The sequence below is a fragment of the Bubalus bubalis genome, chromosome 15 (assembly GCF_019923935.1).
Source record: "Bubalus bubalis isolate 160015118507 breed Murrah chromosome 15, NDDB_SH_1, whole genome shotgun sequence".
NCBI lineage: Eukaryota > Metazoa > Chordata > Mammalia > Artiodactyla > Bovidae > Bubalus > Bubalus bubalis.
The window spans coordinates 627288-643670 of record NC_059171.1 but is presented as its reverse complement, the minus strand read 5'-3'; the positions used below and the strand labels follow the sequence as shown (position 1 = coordinate 643670).

At 43.4% G+C, this 16383-nt stretch overlaps 1 protein-coding gene across 7 annotated transcripts in view; it reads left to right on the top strand.

Annotated features, from left to right (window-relative positions):
- The window catches only part of COL14A1 (collagen type XIV alpha 1 chain), a 229315-nt gene that overhangs the window by 105577 nt on the left and 107355 nt on the right, over nucleotides 1–16383 (top strand). For all 7 annotated transcript variants that reach the window (XM_006074691.4, XM_044928491.2, XM_044928490.2 and 4 more), the window contains exons 22-24: nucleotides 520–669; nucleotides 4025–4141; nucleotides 15557–15703. In XM_006074691.4, coding sequence (XP_006074753.3) covers nucleotides 520–669; nucleotides 4025–4141; nucleotides 15557–15703 — 414 coding nt within the window. The remainder of the gene's footprint in view (nucleotides 1–519; nucleotides 670–4024; nucleotides 4142–15556; nucleotides 15704–16383) is intronic.

The window sequence follows — 16383 nt, the reverse complement described above, 5'->3', positions numbered from 1 at the left end:
AAGGAGGAGTGTCATCTGTGTGACCTTAAACAGCAGAAGAGGGGCTTTGGAGCCCATACTGATAGCGTATATGGTTGTCCTTATGCGGCGAGGTGAGGCATAGTGTCAGTGACAAAGTGGCCGCTAGGGCAACTTACTGCCTTCTGGGGACAAAGCTGGTGTCTGAGGTGGGCTAACCCAGAATGACTCCTGTTTCATCACGCGCCCAAAGCCCATGGCATCCTGGCGGCTCCACCCTGAAGGCCTCACAATACGGTGGACGCTGAGGGGAACCAGTTTCTTTGGGTAGCTCTAGGGAAAGAACTATATTTAAGAAAAGGGCTAGATGCCTTGAAGGAGCCCGAGCCTGGGAGTCAGGGAGGTGGGTAAGTCTTGGAGCGTAACGGGGCTAGATTCAAGCCCCACTCTGTGAGTGTCTCCTGGGCAATCTGAAGCACAGTGGAATACGTACAATCAGTTCAGAAGTATCTCTCTTTTTCCCTATTCTATGGCAACTGAAATGCACTCTTTCTCCTTTAGTTGCTGGCCCAACCCTGGAAACGTTCGTGGGAGCTAACATTAACACCATCCTCATCACAAACCTGCTCAGCGGAATGGACTACAACGTGAAAATATTCGCGTCCCAGGCTTCGGGTTTCAGCGACGCTCTGACCGGCGTGGTGAAAACACGTAAGCCTGGCCACTGCCGCATGTGGTTCTGCGCTTTGTTTTTCTCTGTAACTTAGGCCCTGCGGCAGCTCAGCAGTCAGTGTCTCTTTTCTCCAGTGTTGCCCTTTCTGGATGGTGCCTTATGGAAAGAAAGGTGTGCTCCCTACTCAGGGCTGTGGTTCAGAGTCCTAGTTGGCAGGCAGGATGTCAGAAGCCGGCGTTAAAACATACTTGATGGTGGCGGATGGGATTTCCTTCTGGAAAGTCTTTGTTGGTATTTTTCAAATTAGGTGAAATTTTCCATCCAGCCCATATAACCTGATGTGGTCAAAGCCAGTCCAAGCTGAGCCAGGGGAAACTTGCCTTTGTCAAAGCCTTTGCCCCTCTCCACCCTCTCACTCTGTCCGTTAAAGATACTTGCACCACTCGAAAGCCTTCCTTCTCTGTCTTTTAAGGGCTTGCATGCTGTCTGCACAGCATCTGGGACTTCTCCTTGGCACACATCACTCACAGACACCCGTGGCATAATACAGTGTTTTCCAGACTCCGGCATGTATGTGCCATATTCCTGCTGTTTCTTATGCTTCCACACCATCTGTTTAATATATTTCTTTAAATCAACTTACAGTTTCTTTTTGTTTTTACTTAAATGCTTTCAAAAACCACATAATAACTCTCAACAGAAAACCAGTTTTTTTTAATACATGTTGCTTCCCTGGTGGCTCAACTGGTAAAGGACCCACTTGCGATGCAGGAGACCCCGGTTCGATTCCTGGGTGGGGAAGATCCCCTGGAGGAGGGAAAGGCTACACACCCCAGTATTCTGGCCTGGAGAATTCCATGGATCGTATATTCCATGGGGTCGCAAAGAATTGGACACGACCAAGTGACTTTCACTTTCACTTTAATACACATTAAAGGTAATACATAAATGACCAAAATAAAAATGGTTTGGCTGTCGGATGACTGAAACTACCCCGAGTGTTATCAAAAGCACATGGCCCACACTTGATGTTAGTCATGGTATAATCAGAAGTGTAAACCGTAAATCTTCTTATTAGCTAAGGCCTTGAGGCCTCTCACCTCTCTGAGCCCACATTTTCTCAACCCTAAAATGAAGATATAATATTAATAGTAATAACTATTTATAGACTGTTTGGGAAGACTAAAGATATAACATACAAAGGATCTACTGTATGGCAGGCACTTGGCAAATAACCACTTTTTTCATTGTGATGACTGCTTTGTGAATCTGGGTCATCTCTCACTCTCACTAATCAAAAAATTATTCCAACGAAAGGACTTTTGTAAGTATGAGGCATATATTGGACCAAACCCCAGGCCACCTGTGTCTGGCCACCTGGGTTTTATATAGGGGCTCAGTTCAGTTCAGCTCCTCAGTCGTGTCCAACTCTTTGTGACCCCATGAACTGCAGCACGCCAGGCCTCCCTGTCCATCACCAACTCCCGAAGCTTGCTCAAATTCACGTCCATTGAGTCGGTGATGCCATCCAACCGTCTCATCCTCTGTCCCACCAACTCCCGGAGTTTACTCAAACTCACGTCCATCGAGTCGGTGATGCCCTCCAGCCGTCTCATCCTCTGTCGTCCCCTGCTCTGCCCTTTCATTAGATGAAGCTTTCTGAATTCTTTTTTATGGAAATCTTTAGAATTAAAAAGCTAGATATGGGATCCACTTAATCTCAAAAGAAGCAGTGTCTCTCTTCAACAGCACTCGGAAGCCTGTGGCATGCAGCTCTGATCTCGGACTTGGCAATTGGAATGACAGTGTTGTAGGTACTATGAAGTGAAAGTGTCAGTTGCTCAGTCGTGTCCAACTCTTTGTGACCCCACGGACTGCAGCCCGCCAGGCTCCTCTGTCCATCTCCAGGCCAGAACGCTGGAGTGGGGTGCCATTCCCTTCTCCGGGGCATCTTCCCGGCCCAGGGATGGAGCCGCTGCGGGCGGCTGCTTCACCCTCTGAGCCCCCAGGGAAGCCTCCAGTGATTCCGTGAGCTGTGCCCCCTCGCCGCCCAGCAGCCTTCCTCAGAAGCCCTGTGAGTCCCCCATGCGTTGCCCACCTTCATCGCCTCCCCCTAGTTCGTCCTCCTCTTCTCTCCAGATGCCTGTCTGAGCCAGTCCTCCTGTCCCTGATTTTCTCTTGCTCTCTTTTCTTACTCTTGTCTCTCTGTCCTCTTTTCTTGGCTCCCCTCCTTCTGTTTCATCCGTCTTCTCTTCTTTAATAAATGTGACTATTCCAAATGTATTTTAAAATAATGAAAGTATTGAATTGTTTTATCATCTATCCTTAAGGTAAAAATTAGATTGGCTTGCTTTCTCTCTTTCTCCCAAGAATAATAAAACCCTGTAAAATGGAAAATAAATTGATTTCATGGTATTTTTAAAATTTAGTGTGGGTATATAAGTCATTATTGGTTTCCTTTTTTTGAGAGGATTGTTTCATTGCCTTAGGAAAAATGGTCTTCCTTTGCTGATCAACAAAAAGGAACAATGTCATGATGCAAATTGTTACTAGTCCAGATTATTTTTACCATCTTGAAAAATAATTTTAAGCTATTTTTAAATTTTATGAAGTGACTGAAAGAGAAGTACAAGAGAATGATGTGGATGAAGGCAGACGTCATTAGAAAAAGTAAACATTATTAATTTTCTGCTCTTTCTGGTTGGATCTAAGTGGTAAACACTGAATTCTTCGTCCTCAATTGCAGAAACAGTATTTTTACTGCTTCTTCAAATAAACTCCCTGTGAATGACTTTTGTATATAACTGTGTTTATTCTAAGATGAATAAGAATTCGTGTATTTTTAATCATTTTTTGTTTTCTGTATTCAATTTTTCCTTTTTAAATTTTCAGAAGTTTGCTCACTCTCATTCAGTTGTGTTTTGAGGGCCAGCCGGTGTGAGCTGCTCCTGTTTGAGTAATTTCTCTTTTGTCCTCTTTGCTCCTCCCTTTTGTTTAAACCATGGCTTTCTTTCAGTAGTTGATGAGTATATATTGTGTTTAACATTTTTATTATGAAAGTATTATGTATTAATTGTGAAATATTTTGAAAGCATAAATTAATGAAGAGGGAAGATTTAAAATCACCCATAATTTCACCATCCATCACAACTGGCTTTTTCCAGACATATATTTTCTTTTTTTTTTTGCAGGGAACAGACAAACCCTATCATACATCACATTCTGCAACTGCTTTTTAAAGTCATAAAATCGCTATCCTTTGTGTAACTTGGTGGGTTTCCTACCGCTGGCTGTGGGACCTTGAATTCAAATTTTGCCCGCGTTGATTTCGGACTTGGGGTGACTGTGGCGTTGTCTGCAGCGTGACCGAGTCGTGCTTTTGTTTCACTGTAGTGTTTCTGGGCGTGACCGACCTTCAGGCAGACGCGGTGCAAACGACCAGCCTGTGTGCCCGCTGGCAAGTGCAGCGCCATGCCACCGCCTACAGGGTTGTCCTGGAGTCCCGCCAGGGTAAGTGTGACCGTCACCCACGCTTCTGTCATGCACTCGTGTGCTCTGTGCAAGTTACCATGGACGACACACGACAAACTTAGACAAATGCATTCTGCTTGAGGAGGCAACGTTACATTGCGAATCGTGCAGGACGTTGAGTCAGGAGGGCAGTTAAGCCAATTATGTAATCTCTCCAAGTCTCCATTTTCCCATTTGCGGTTAATAGGTAGAACCGTAGTGTGGATTTTGGGGCATTCTGTGAGGACTGAGCTGAGATAATCTGTGTAAAATATTTGCAGCCGTGCTTTGTGCATATTAAGCAGCCAGGACATGTGGGTGCTGTGGTGGTGGGAGTTGCTTAGGCTGATAACACGCCTTAAACTGCCCGGTGCTGTTGTTCGGTCTTTATCTGTGCAGATCTAGGCTTGACTTCAGTGTTTCTCTCAGTGATTTTTTTTTTTACTTTTGGGGAGAATTGATAAGCAGCAAACTCTCATTCAGGAGATGAAATGATGTCTCTGTGGGCAGTACATTAGCATCATGGCTCTCAAGTTCATCTACAGTTTGGGATTTGGCTTCAAAGGTGAAACTCTTAAAATGTCTGCTTATTTTTACTAAAAGTATCAAGAACAATAACAAAATATGGATTCCCCAAGAATGAATTTCCAGGAACTGTTCATCTTGTTTTGTCATTATCAGCATGAATAATATTCAGAAGATGGGATCAAATAATGAAAATTTCTTTGATCAGATTTGCATTGTCAGTAGGAAAGATCATGTTGTTGTTTGGGGGGCAGGGACAGAGCCAACATTACAGAATTCCAGATGGCATTTTTTAACCTTTCAAATTTGCTGATAAGGTCATTAATTTTAAAATAATTGATTAATTCATCGCTGCTGGCAGGCTTTCCTCTAGCTGCTGCAGGTGGAGACCGCTCTCTAGTTGCGGTGCGTGGGCCTCTTGTGAAGCGCAGACTTGGCACTCCGGCTTCGGGACATGCAGCGTGGGTTCAGTAGTTGTGGTTCATGGGCTTAGAAGCCCTGCTGCACAAGGAATCTTCCCAGACCAGGGATCAAACCCGTGTCCCTGTCACCGGCAGGTGGATTCTTATCCCCTGGACCACCAGGGAAGTCCTCGTGATTGTTACTGTTTTTTTATGTCTGGATAAATGATAAATGGTTTCCTCACTTAAAAAAGCAGAAAGGGCTAACTTTTCAGGTGTGGATGGGACTTGTCTTTAGTTAGTAGCACACATCCCTGGCTATAACTACATTTAAAATGCAGAAATCTCACTTTTAATCTAATCCAGGAAGTGGAAAGCGTAGTTTAGTAAGGTACTGAGAGTTTAGTAGAGTGCTGGAAATGAGCTAAAAATACAAGATAGAATATTAGAAACGCAAGAAGAGATTTCTGCCAACACTGACCAAGGCTTTGTCTCCGCAGGCTTGCTAATAAGCCACTAATTCCTTAATTCCCTGCGTGTGATCCTGTAAAGGTCCCTTTAGCCAGACATCGGCTAAGCATATGGGAGTGGCTTTAATCTGCAATAAACATTGAATAAGGAAAAGTCAGGACAAATCACTTGGATTTTGTGGTGGTTTTGTGGGATGCTTAACCTGGAATGTTAGGTCCGGGAATCAAGGCAAACTGGAAGTGGTCAAACAGGAGGTGGCAAGAGTGAACGTCGACATTCTAGGAATCAGCAAACTAAGATGGACTGGAATGGGTGAATTTAACTCAGATGACCATTATATCTACTAATGTGGGCAGGGATCCCTTAGAAGAAATGGAGTAACCCTCATAGTCAACAAAAGGGTCTAAAATGCTGTTCAGTTTGGTTCAGTCACTCAGTCGTGTCCGACTCTTTGTGACCTCATGGACTGCAGCACACCAGGCCTCCCTGTCCATCACCAACTCCTGGAGTTTACATGAGATGCAGTACTTGAATGAAATTTTAAAAATGACAGAATGATCTCTGTTTGTTTCCAAGGCAAACTATTCAATATCACAGTAATTTGTCTATGCTCTGATCAATAATGCTGAAGAAGCTGAAGTTGAACGGTTCTATGAAGACCTACAAGACCTTCTAGAAATCAACACTGAAAAAAGATATCCTCTTTATAGGGGACTGGAATGCAAAAGCAAGCAGTCAAGAGCTACCTGGAGTAACAGGCAAATTTGGCCTTGGAATACAGAATGAAGCAGGCAAAGACTAATAGAGTTTTGCCAAGAGAATGCACTGGTCATAGCAAACACCCTCTTCCAACAACATGAGAGAAGACTCTACACATGGACATCACCAGATGGCCAACACCAAAATCAGATTGATTATATTCTTTGTAGCCAAAGATGGAGAAGCTCTATACAGTCAGCAAAAACAAGCCCGGGAGCTGACTGTGGCTCAGATCATGAACTCCTTATTGCCAAATTCAGATTTAAATTGAAGAAAGTAGGGAAAACAACTAGACCATTCACATATGACCTAAATCAAATACCTTATGATTATAAGTGGAAGTGACAAATAGATTCAAGGGTTTGATCTGATAGACAGAGTGCCTGATGAACTATGGACAGAGATTCGTGACATTGTACAGGAGGCAGGGATCAAGACCATCCCCAAGAAAAAGAGATGCAAAAAGGCAAGATGGCTGCCTGAAGAGGTGTTATAAATAGCTGCGAAAAGAAGAGACACTAAAGGCAAAGGAGAAAAGGAGAGATATACCCATTTGAATGCAGAGTTCCAAAGAATAGCAAGGAGAGAAAAGAAAGCCTTCCTCAGCGATCAATGCAAAGAAATAGAGGAAAACAATAGAATGGGAAAGACTAGAGATCTCGTCAAGAAAATTAGAGATACCAACATTTCATACAAAGATGGGCACAATAAAGGACAGAAATGGTATGGACCTAACAGAAGCAGAAGATATTAAGAAGTGGCAAGAATACACAGAAGAACTGTACAAAAAAGATCTTGATGACCCAGATAACCACGGTGGAGTTATCAGTCACCTAGAGCCAGACATCCTGGAATGCAAAGTCAAGTGGGCCTTAGGAAGCATCACTACAAACAAAACTAGTGGAGGTCATGGAATCCCAGTGGAGCTATTTCAGATCCTAAAAGATGATGGTGTGAAAGTGCTGCACTCAATATGCCAGCAAATTTGGAAAACTTGGCAGTAGCCACAGGACTGGAAAGGACAGTTTTCATTCCAGTTCCAAAGAAAAGCAATGCCAAAGAATGCTCAAACTACCACACAATTGCACTCATCTCACACACTAGCCAAGTAATTCTCCAAGCAAGGGTTCAACAGTACATGAACCATGAACTTCCAGATGTCCAAGCTGGATTTAGAAAAGGCAGAGGAACCAGAGATCAAATTGCTAACATCCGTTGGATCATTGAAAAAGCAAGAGAGTTCCAAAAAAACATCTACTTCTGCTTTAATGACTATGCCAAAGCCTTTGACTGTGTGGATCACAACAAATTGTGGAAAATTCTTCAAGACGTGGGACTACCAAACCACCTTACCTGCCTCCTGAGGAATCTGTATGCAGGTCAGGAAGCAACAGTTAGAAGTGGACATCGAACAACAGACTGGTTCCAAAAAAGGAAAGGAGCACATCAAGGCTATATATTGTCACCCTGCTTATTTAACTTATATGCAGAGTACATCATGAGAAATGCTGGACTGGAGGAAGCACAAGCTGGAATCAAGATTGCCAGGAGAAATATCAATAACCTCAGATACGCAGATGACACCACCCTTATGGCAGAAAGTGAAGAAGAACTAAAGAACCTCTAGATGAAAGTGAAAGAGGAGAGTGAGAAAGTTAGCTTAAAACTCAACATTCAGAAAACAAAGATCATGGCATCTGGTCCCATCACTTCATGGGAAATAGATGGGGAAACAGTGGAAACAGTGAAAGACTTTATATTGTTGGGCTCCAAAATCACTGCAGATGGTGATTGCAGCCATGAAATTAAAAGACACTTACTCCTTGGAAGGAAAGCTATGACCAACCTAGACAGCATATTCAAAAGCAGAGACATTACTTTGCCAACAAAGGTCTGTATAGTCAAAGCTATAGTTTTTCCAGTAGTCATGTATGGATGTGAGAGTTGGACTATAAAGAAAGCTGAGTGCTGAAGAATTGATGCTTTTGAACTATGGTGTCGGAGAAGACTCTTGAGAGTCCTTTGGACTTCAAGGAGATCCAATCAGTCAATCCTAAAAGAAGTCAGTCCTGAATATTCACTGGAGGGACTGATGCTGAAGCTGAAACTCCAATATTTTGTCCCCCTGATGTGAAGAACGGACTCTTTGGAAAAGATCCTGAGACTGGGAAAGATTGAAGGCAGGAGGAGAATGGGACGACAGAGGATGAGATGGTTGGATGGCATCACCGACTCTATGGACATGAGTTTGAGTAAACTCCGGGAGTTGGTGATGGACAGGGAGGCCTGGCGTGCTGCAGTCCATGGGGTCGCAAAGAGTCGGACACGACTGAGCGACTGAACTGAACTGAAGCAGAATTAGATGAAAGATATGCAACTGTTTGACAATACCTATAAAATCTTGAGGAGTTATGTTTCATATATCTTTTTAAGACTAGCTGAGTCATATACTTTAATATACAACAGTTGACATTTATCACATTTGGTGGTACTTGTTAAGCCTTAGCAACATAGGAACTATAAAAATCACACGTCCAAATTACCCCAGAATATTTTTATCTATGATACCATTTAAGAAGTTGACAGAATGGGACAGAGGCTCCTGTAGATATTCATTAGCTTTCATTGAAAATCATGTTTATACAGATTGACATAAAGATATCAAAACTGTCTTTATCAAGAAATTAGTGAAATCCATCAGTGTATTTTTTTTTATTAAATGCTTTTACAAATAGCATTGGGATTCTTATCAAATAATGTGACTGATGTGTCTGATAACATTGATCTGGTCATTTAAAACCTCAATAAGCTCTTGGTGGACCTCCCAGGTGACTCAGTTTAAAGAATCCTCCTGTGAATTCTGGAGATGCGGGAGATGTGGGTTCGATATCTGGCTTGAAAAGATCCCCTGGAGGAGGAAATGGCAGCTCACGCCAGTGTTCTTGCCTGGAGAATCCCGTGGACAGAGGAGCCTGGCAGGTTACAGACCATGTAGCTGTGAAGAGTCAGACACGACTGAGCGACTGAGCGTGCGCACACACACACACACACACACACAAGCTCTCGCTGAAGCCAAGTATTTTTACTAGAAATAAGAGTCCCCGCTTCCTTCTTATCTTCCAGTTAAATTAATTTGTATTTCGCCAGGATTATTTTCAGGCTGCCAAAAACCTCTTCAGCTGAGCTTCAACAGTCTCAATTCAGCAAGAATGAACAAAAGTGTTGTTCAGTTTATTTTTCATCAGCAGTTATAGCTGAGCAATTTATGAGCCCAATTAGCCTACATCTTATTCACTCAGGTGTCCAGCTGCATATTATTAACCAACTAGACAGCAACAGATTCTAATTGATAGGCAGGGGTGGGGAGTTAATGTGGGGAATATGTCTAAATATTTTAACTTACACAATTTAGGGTAGGGAATAGTCTTTCCACTTTTTTTTTTATTTAATTTTTATTGTATACTGGAATACAGTTGATTTATAATGTCATGTTTGTGTTGGGTGTACAGCCACCTGATTAAGTTATACATGCATCTGTTCTTTGGATTCTTTTCCCACGTGGGTTATTACAGAGTGTTGAGTGCTCTAGGTAGGTCCTTGTTGATTATCTGTTGCATGTATATTGCTGTGTATATGTTAATCCCCACCTCCTAATTCATGCCTTGAAGTCTTTCCACTTTGCACTGGGGAAGAATTAGGTTGAGTTTCTTTATCTCACAGAACAATGTGATCATCATTCCTGATCGCTGCTGTTGGACATGTGATCAGATGTACCGTCCTCCTGGGTGCCTGAGTCCCCGGGCTCCACTGTTTCACCTCTGTAACACCTCCCGCTGGCTACACGTGTTGTCTCTGTAGAAATGTCAGTCTGTCCGCTTCAATCAGAGGAGAAATTAGAGAGAAACGGGACCCCGTTTCTCCGCATGATAGAGAAGAGCCTTACCCCAGGCTGGCTTATGTCTGAATGCCTCTGCCAGACCCCTGGGCTTCCCAGGCGGCACTAGTAGTGAGGAGCCCGCCTGCCAGTGCGGAGCCGGAAGAGACGCAGGTTCAGTCTCTGGCAGGAAGATCCTCTAGAGGAGGGCATGGCAACCCGCTCCAGTGTTCTTGCCTGGAGAGTCCCATGAAGACAGGAGCCTGGCGGGCTGCAGTCCACGGGGCCGCACAGAGTCAGGACAGAGCGACTTGGCACACGTGTGCGCACTGCCAAACTCCCACTGTGTGGGGTGGTTCTCTCTCTCTCTCTGTTTTGAATCCCCCGTGTCCGATCTCATGCACTTTTACTCTGAGATGAAGTCAGTAGATTTGCTTCTGCTCTATCCCGACAGCTGGTCAGTGTTCTTCTCTGAGCCTCCGTTTTTCCCAAATGACTTCTTTTGAGGACTTTACCTGTGGTCATACCTATAAATCTCCAAGGAGTTTGTGAATAAAGCAGCAAGGCTGTATCATTCAGGTGTGCTTGCTTTGTTTGTAAATGGTAAGAAGCACAAATAACAGGGACTCGGGTGGCAAGGTCACCCATGCCTCGCTCACCGAGACGTCCCCCAGTGTCTGCCTCAGGCGCATCGAAGCCGCGGGGTTCAGATGCCCTCGCCGAGGGGAAGCCGGACCGCATCCCCCGCCCTCTCCCCTCCGCCTTCCTTCTCAGCCAGATGGAGAGCCGGCCCAGTCAAGTCCAGATGTACATCCTCCTAGCTTCAGCTTCGCTGTCATAGTTAGAAGGAAGCTCTTCTTTCTCAGTAATTCCCACAAAAGTCCAGGACCTTGAGTCATGTTGGCCCTGTTTGGGGTCGCATCCCCCTGAATCTGTCACTGAGATCATGGAATACATGCATGGACTCAACAGCAAGTAAGACCTGGCTCCTGCTCAGCCTGTGTCTGGGGAGAGGTGGGTGTTCTTACTCAGGCCTTCCCAAGTCAAAAGACCAGGGTCGGGTTCAACGAAAGAAAGATCAGATGTAAAACAGGCAAAAACAACAGCTGTCCTCTACTCGTGTAAATATTATGACAGTTTTTTCATAGCCAAGAAGAAAAAAAAAAAAAAGAAAAGATTACCAGAAGGATCAAGTCCTCTCTAGAGAGTGAAATCCAATCTGCTTTTGAGTCAAGCTTTAGACTTTCCAAATTAAAGTGTAGGCTTTTGGTTAATTGTAGGACAGACCAGAGTTTCAGAGGCTTTGGGCTGGTTTTGAGTACCTCGGAACCCCACGAGAGCCTCCGTTAGTTCTACAGATGCTGCAGAGTCCCGTCTCTCTGCCAGCTGTTTTTGAATTGACGTGGCACCTGAGGTTGGATACAGATATGTACCTCACACTGTATTCCCTCCCTAATCCCATTAACTTGGTAAATTTCTTTTTAGCCTGATTTTTTCCTAAGTTTCAAAGATGCTCACCTTGTCTTCTGTCTTTAGGTACTGAAATGTCTAGTTCTCTGTCATCTATTAACCAGAATAGAGAATTGCAGCATCGTGGAAAGCCTACCTTATTAGGTACTGGATCCCAAAACAAAAGATCATACAAAACGAAGCCTATTCCCAAGATTCAACTTTTTGAAGCACTGATTCCATGTTTTGGGGTCACATGATTTGAAAGACCCAGAGAATGGAAAGCATGTATCATCAAATTCCAACTGAGTTTACTGGATCTGGGACCTTCTTTGCTTGTAGATCTCAGTAACCACTCCTGAGACACCTAGGAGTCAAGTTGGTGGCATGACGGTCACCCAAAGAATGTATTTAGCATGACTTCATGAGAATGAATGCTCAATGACAGATTTTCCCCCTTGTTCCAAAAAAAACCCAAATTTAACTTCTGGCTTTTGGCACAAGGGGGCAAGGAAATTAGTCATTATTTGATCAGTTTAAATGTTTTTCTTTAAGGCAAAGCCATGAATCATACATGCCAAAAGCAAAATGGATATACCCTGATTCATGTAACCCCTCTTCATTAGCCTTGGGAGCAACCTGTTACTGTTTACTATTAATTTCACAGTGCTTGTTCCAGTTTTCCAATGATTTGTAGGTTTTGTTTTGTTATGCAGCAGTGAAACCTGTTTGTATTCTGTTGTCAAGGGTCTATAAAGTGCATGGGTATTCATGAGAAATAGAAGAAATGACAGAAAGTACATTTCTAGAATTAATTCCTGGAGAGTCTCACAACTTTTTGTGGAGATAGGTAGAGATGATCCATGCATAGGATTTGGGAAATGTTTGTATTACAGGTGGCTCACAGAAGCTTGCAGGAGGCTCCAGAGTGGTTAGGGTCAAAATAAAGCGGCTGTTATAGGGCTCTGAGCCCAGGAACCCAAGGCTGAAGTTGGATATCAGCCAAGCAGAAGGCAGGGTTTACTAGTATTTTCTTACTCTTAAGTTCCTTTCACAGCAATTTAAATCTCACAAACACTTTAAATAGTTCCAATGTCATCATTTTGTATAATATCTAATAAAGAAAATATTGAGGTAGACCTATATTGTTTCAAAGAAATATATTACTAAACATTACATTATAAAGTTCACTTTTGAAGTTCTTTAAGACTGACAATTATAAAAGTAAATTTCAGATTCCATTCAACAGATGGCATTATTTTAATTACATTTTTAAAAAATCAGGATTTGTCCATAGATAAAACCTACTTCAGTGATCAGTGCAGAGAAATAGAGGAAAACAATAGAATGGGAAAGACTAGAGCTCTCTTCAAGAAAATTAGAGATACCAAGGGAACATTTCATGCAAAGATGGGCTCAATAAAGGACAGAAATGGTATAGACCTAACAGAAGCAGAAGATATTAAGAAGAGGTGGCAAGAATACACAGAAGAACTATACAAAGATCTTCTTGGCCCAGATAACCACAATGGTGTGATCACTCACCAGACATCCTGGAATGCAAAGTCAAGTGGACCTCAGGAAGCATTGCTACGAACAAAGCTAGTGGAGGTGATGGAATTCCAGTTGAGCTATTTCAAATCCTAAAAGATGATGCTGTGAAAGTGCTGCACTCAATATGCCAGCAAATATGGAAACCTCAGCAGTGGCCACAGGACTGGAAAAGGTCAGTTTTCATTTCAATCCCAAAGAAAGGCAATGCCAAAAAATGTTCAAACTACCGCACAATTGCACTCATCTCACACGCTAGTAAAGTCATGCTCAAAATTCTCCAAGCCAGGCTTCAACAGTACATGAGCTGTGATCTTCCAGGTGTTCAAACTGGATTTAGAAAAGGCAGAGGAACAAGAGATCAAATTGCCAACATCTGTTGGAAAGCAAGAGAGTTCCAGAAAAACATCTACTTCAGCTTTGTTGACTATGCCAAAGCCTTTGACTGTGTGGATCATAACAAACTGTGGAAAATTCTTCAAGAGATGGGAGTACCAGACCACCTGACCTGCTTCCTGAGAAATCTGTATTCTGATCGGGAAGCAACAGTTAGAACCAGTTCCAAATTAGGAAAGGAGTATTTCAAGGCTGTATATTGTCAACCTGCTTATTTAACTTATATGCAGGGTACATCATGAAAAATGCCAGGATGGATGAAGCACAAGCTGGAATCAAGATTGCCAGGAGAAATATCAATAACCTCAGATATGCAGATAACACCAACCTTATGGCAGAAAGTGAAGAGGAACTAAAGAGCCTCTTGATGAAAGTGAAAGAGGAGAGTGAAAAAGTTGACTTAAAGCTCAACATTCAGAAAACTAAGATCATATCATCCAGTCCCATCACTTCATGGCAAATAGATGGGGAAACAATGGAAACAGTGACAGACTTTATTTTCCTGGGCTCCAAAATCACTGCAGATGGTGACTGCAGCCATGAAATTAAAAGACGCTTACTCCTTGGAAGAAAAGCTATGACCAACTTAGACAGCATATTAAAAAGCAGAGACATTACTTTGCTGACAAAGGTCCATCTAGTCAAAGCTATGGTTTTTCCAGTAGTCATGTATTGATGTGAGAGTTGGACTATAAAGAAAGCTGAGTGCTGAAGGATTGATGCTTTAAAACTGTGGTGTTGGAGAAGACTCTTGAGAGTCCCTTGGACTGCAAGGAGATCCAACCAGTCAATCCTAAAGGAAATCAGTCCTGAATATTCATTGGAAGGACTGATGCTAAACTTCCAATCCTTTGGCCACCTGATGTGAAGAACTAACTCACTGGAAAAGACCCTGATGCTGGGAAAGATTGAAGGTGGGAGGAGAAGGGGACAGCAGAGGATGAGATGGTTGGATGGCATCACTGACTCAATGGATATGAGTTTGAGTAAGCTCCGGGAGTTGGTGATGGACAGGGAGGCCTGGCGTGCTGCAATCCATGGGGTCCAGAGTCAGACACGACTGAAGGGACTTAGCACTGCACATGGTACATTAAAGGAAATTAAAGCGACATCCTCTGAGACTGGAGTTCTGAGTTTGGAATTTACATTTTAGTTCAGCAACTTAGTGTATGGACTTGGGTAAACTACTAGTTTTTCTGGTCTTCAGTTTCTTGTCTTTAAATTGGGGATAGTTATAAGGATCAAATGAATGAATACATGTGAAGTCCTTAGAGTAGTGCCTGGTGCGTGGTGAGTGAGGAGCAAACGTTGGCCATTGTTACCTTTGTTGTATTTTTATCATTAAACACCGAGCACAGAGCCTGGTGGTCTTCCCTCGTGGTGCTTGAGGTAAAGAATCTGCCTGTCGGTGCAGGAGACAGCGTGAGAGACCTGGGTTCGATCCCTGGCCTGGGAGGGTCCCCTGGAGGAGGTCATGGCAACCCACTCCAGTACTCATGCCTGGAGAATCTTGTGGACAGAGGAGCCTGGTGGGCTACAGTCCCTGGGGCCGCAAAGCATCGGCCATGACCAAAACGCTTAGCCCGCACACACAGAGCCTGGTACTAAAATAAGCTCTCAATCATATCGGGAATCCTAAGTTTTAAAAAATAATATATTCACCTCCACACCTGTCCAAAAGATCAGTGCGGATGTGTGCATATAATTATAAACAGGAACAATTCTCTGTTTGTTAGGTCCTCAACAGCCTTTTCCTAGTTAATCTCATTTCTGAACATATAAAATTCAATTTTCAATTATTAAAGAAAAACAGTGGATATATTAATTCTTTAAAAAAGATACAATCACTCAAACAGGTTTAATTCATTCTGGAGCTATCTGAATAGGCCTTACGTACTGAGTATTTTAGAAGCAAATCATCTATTGGTGGCTATTTTTAAAAATTCCTGTATGTATGTTTTGTTCATATATGTTTTGTTTTGATTATAGATACACAAAAGCAAGAATCCACTTTGGGTGGCGGGACAAACAGGCATTGCTTCTATGGACTTCAGCCTGATTCAGAATATAAAATCAGTGTTTACACAAAGCTCCAGGAGATGGAGGGACCCAGCGTGAGTGTAACAGGAAAAACACGTAAGTCCAAGGCGTTCTCTCTTGATCTCTGTATCCGTGAACAAACAGTATTTTAGGAATGTGGTTTTGGTTCAGAAACCTTCTTCCATCTATAAAAGCGTTCGCCAGTGGCCCTGGAATATCTGTGAGACAAACGCTGCCCTTTGTACGCAGCCCGGAGTTCCCTGCCCGTGGCCCGCTGGCGGCTCTGTGTGGATCCCCATCTCCGCCGTTTGTCACAGGGGACTGTGGCCGGCAAAGTGCTGGGAACAATGGCCCCTATTGTGAGGCTTCCATTAGGAACATCTGTGGTGCGTGGCGTGTGAGATGAAGTGTAAGACGGGGGTCCTGACATTGAAACAATGGCGCAGCGCTCCAGCCTCGAGGGTGGGGATGGAGCCAGAGTGTGCCAGCTGGCCGGCCCCGGCCTTGCCTCCTCAAGAGGCTCTGATGCTTTTTCCAAGTTGGCAAGAAATCTGACGCGCGCAAGGGAAAGGCAGAGTATAAAAGGGAAACGAAGCACTTTCTACATATTCTAAATGGCAAGGAAGCTGGCAACTGCTTAGTATCCTTTTAATCGAAGATTCCTGACCTCGAGGCCACAGGCATTGAAGTGGTTTGATGGTACTGAATTCTGGGTGATACCTGTGTGTCCACAACTCAGGGTCTTGAACTTAAACTTGAACTCCTCAAGGACTGGT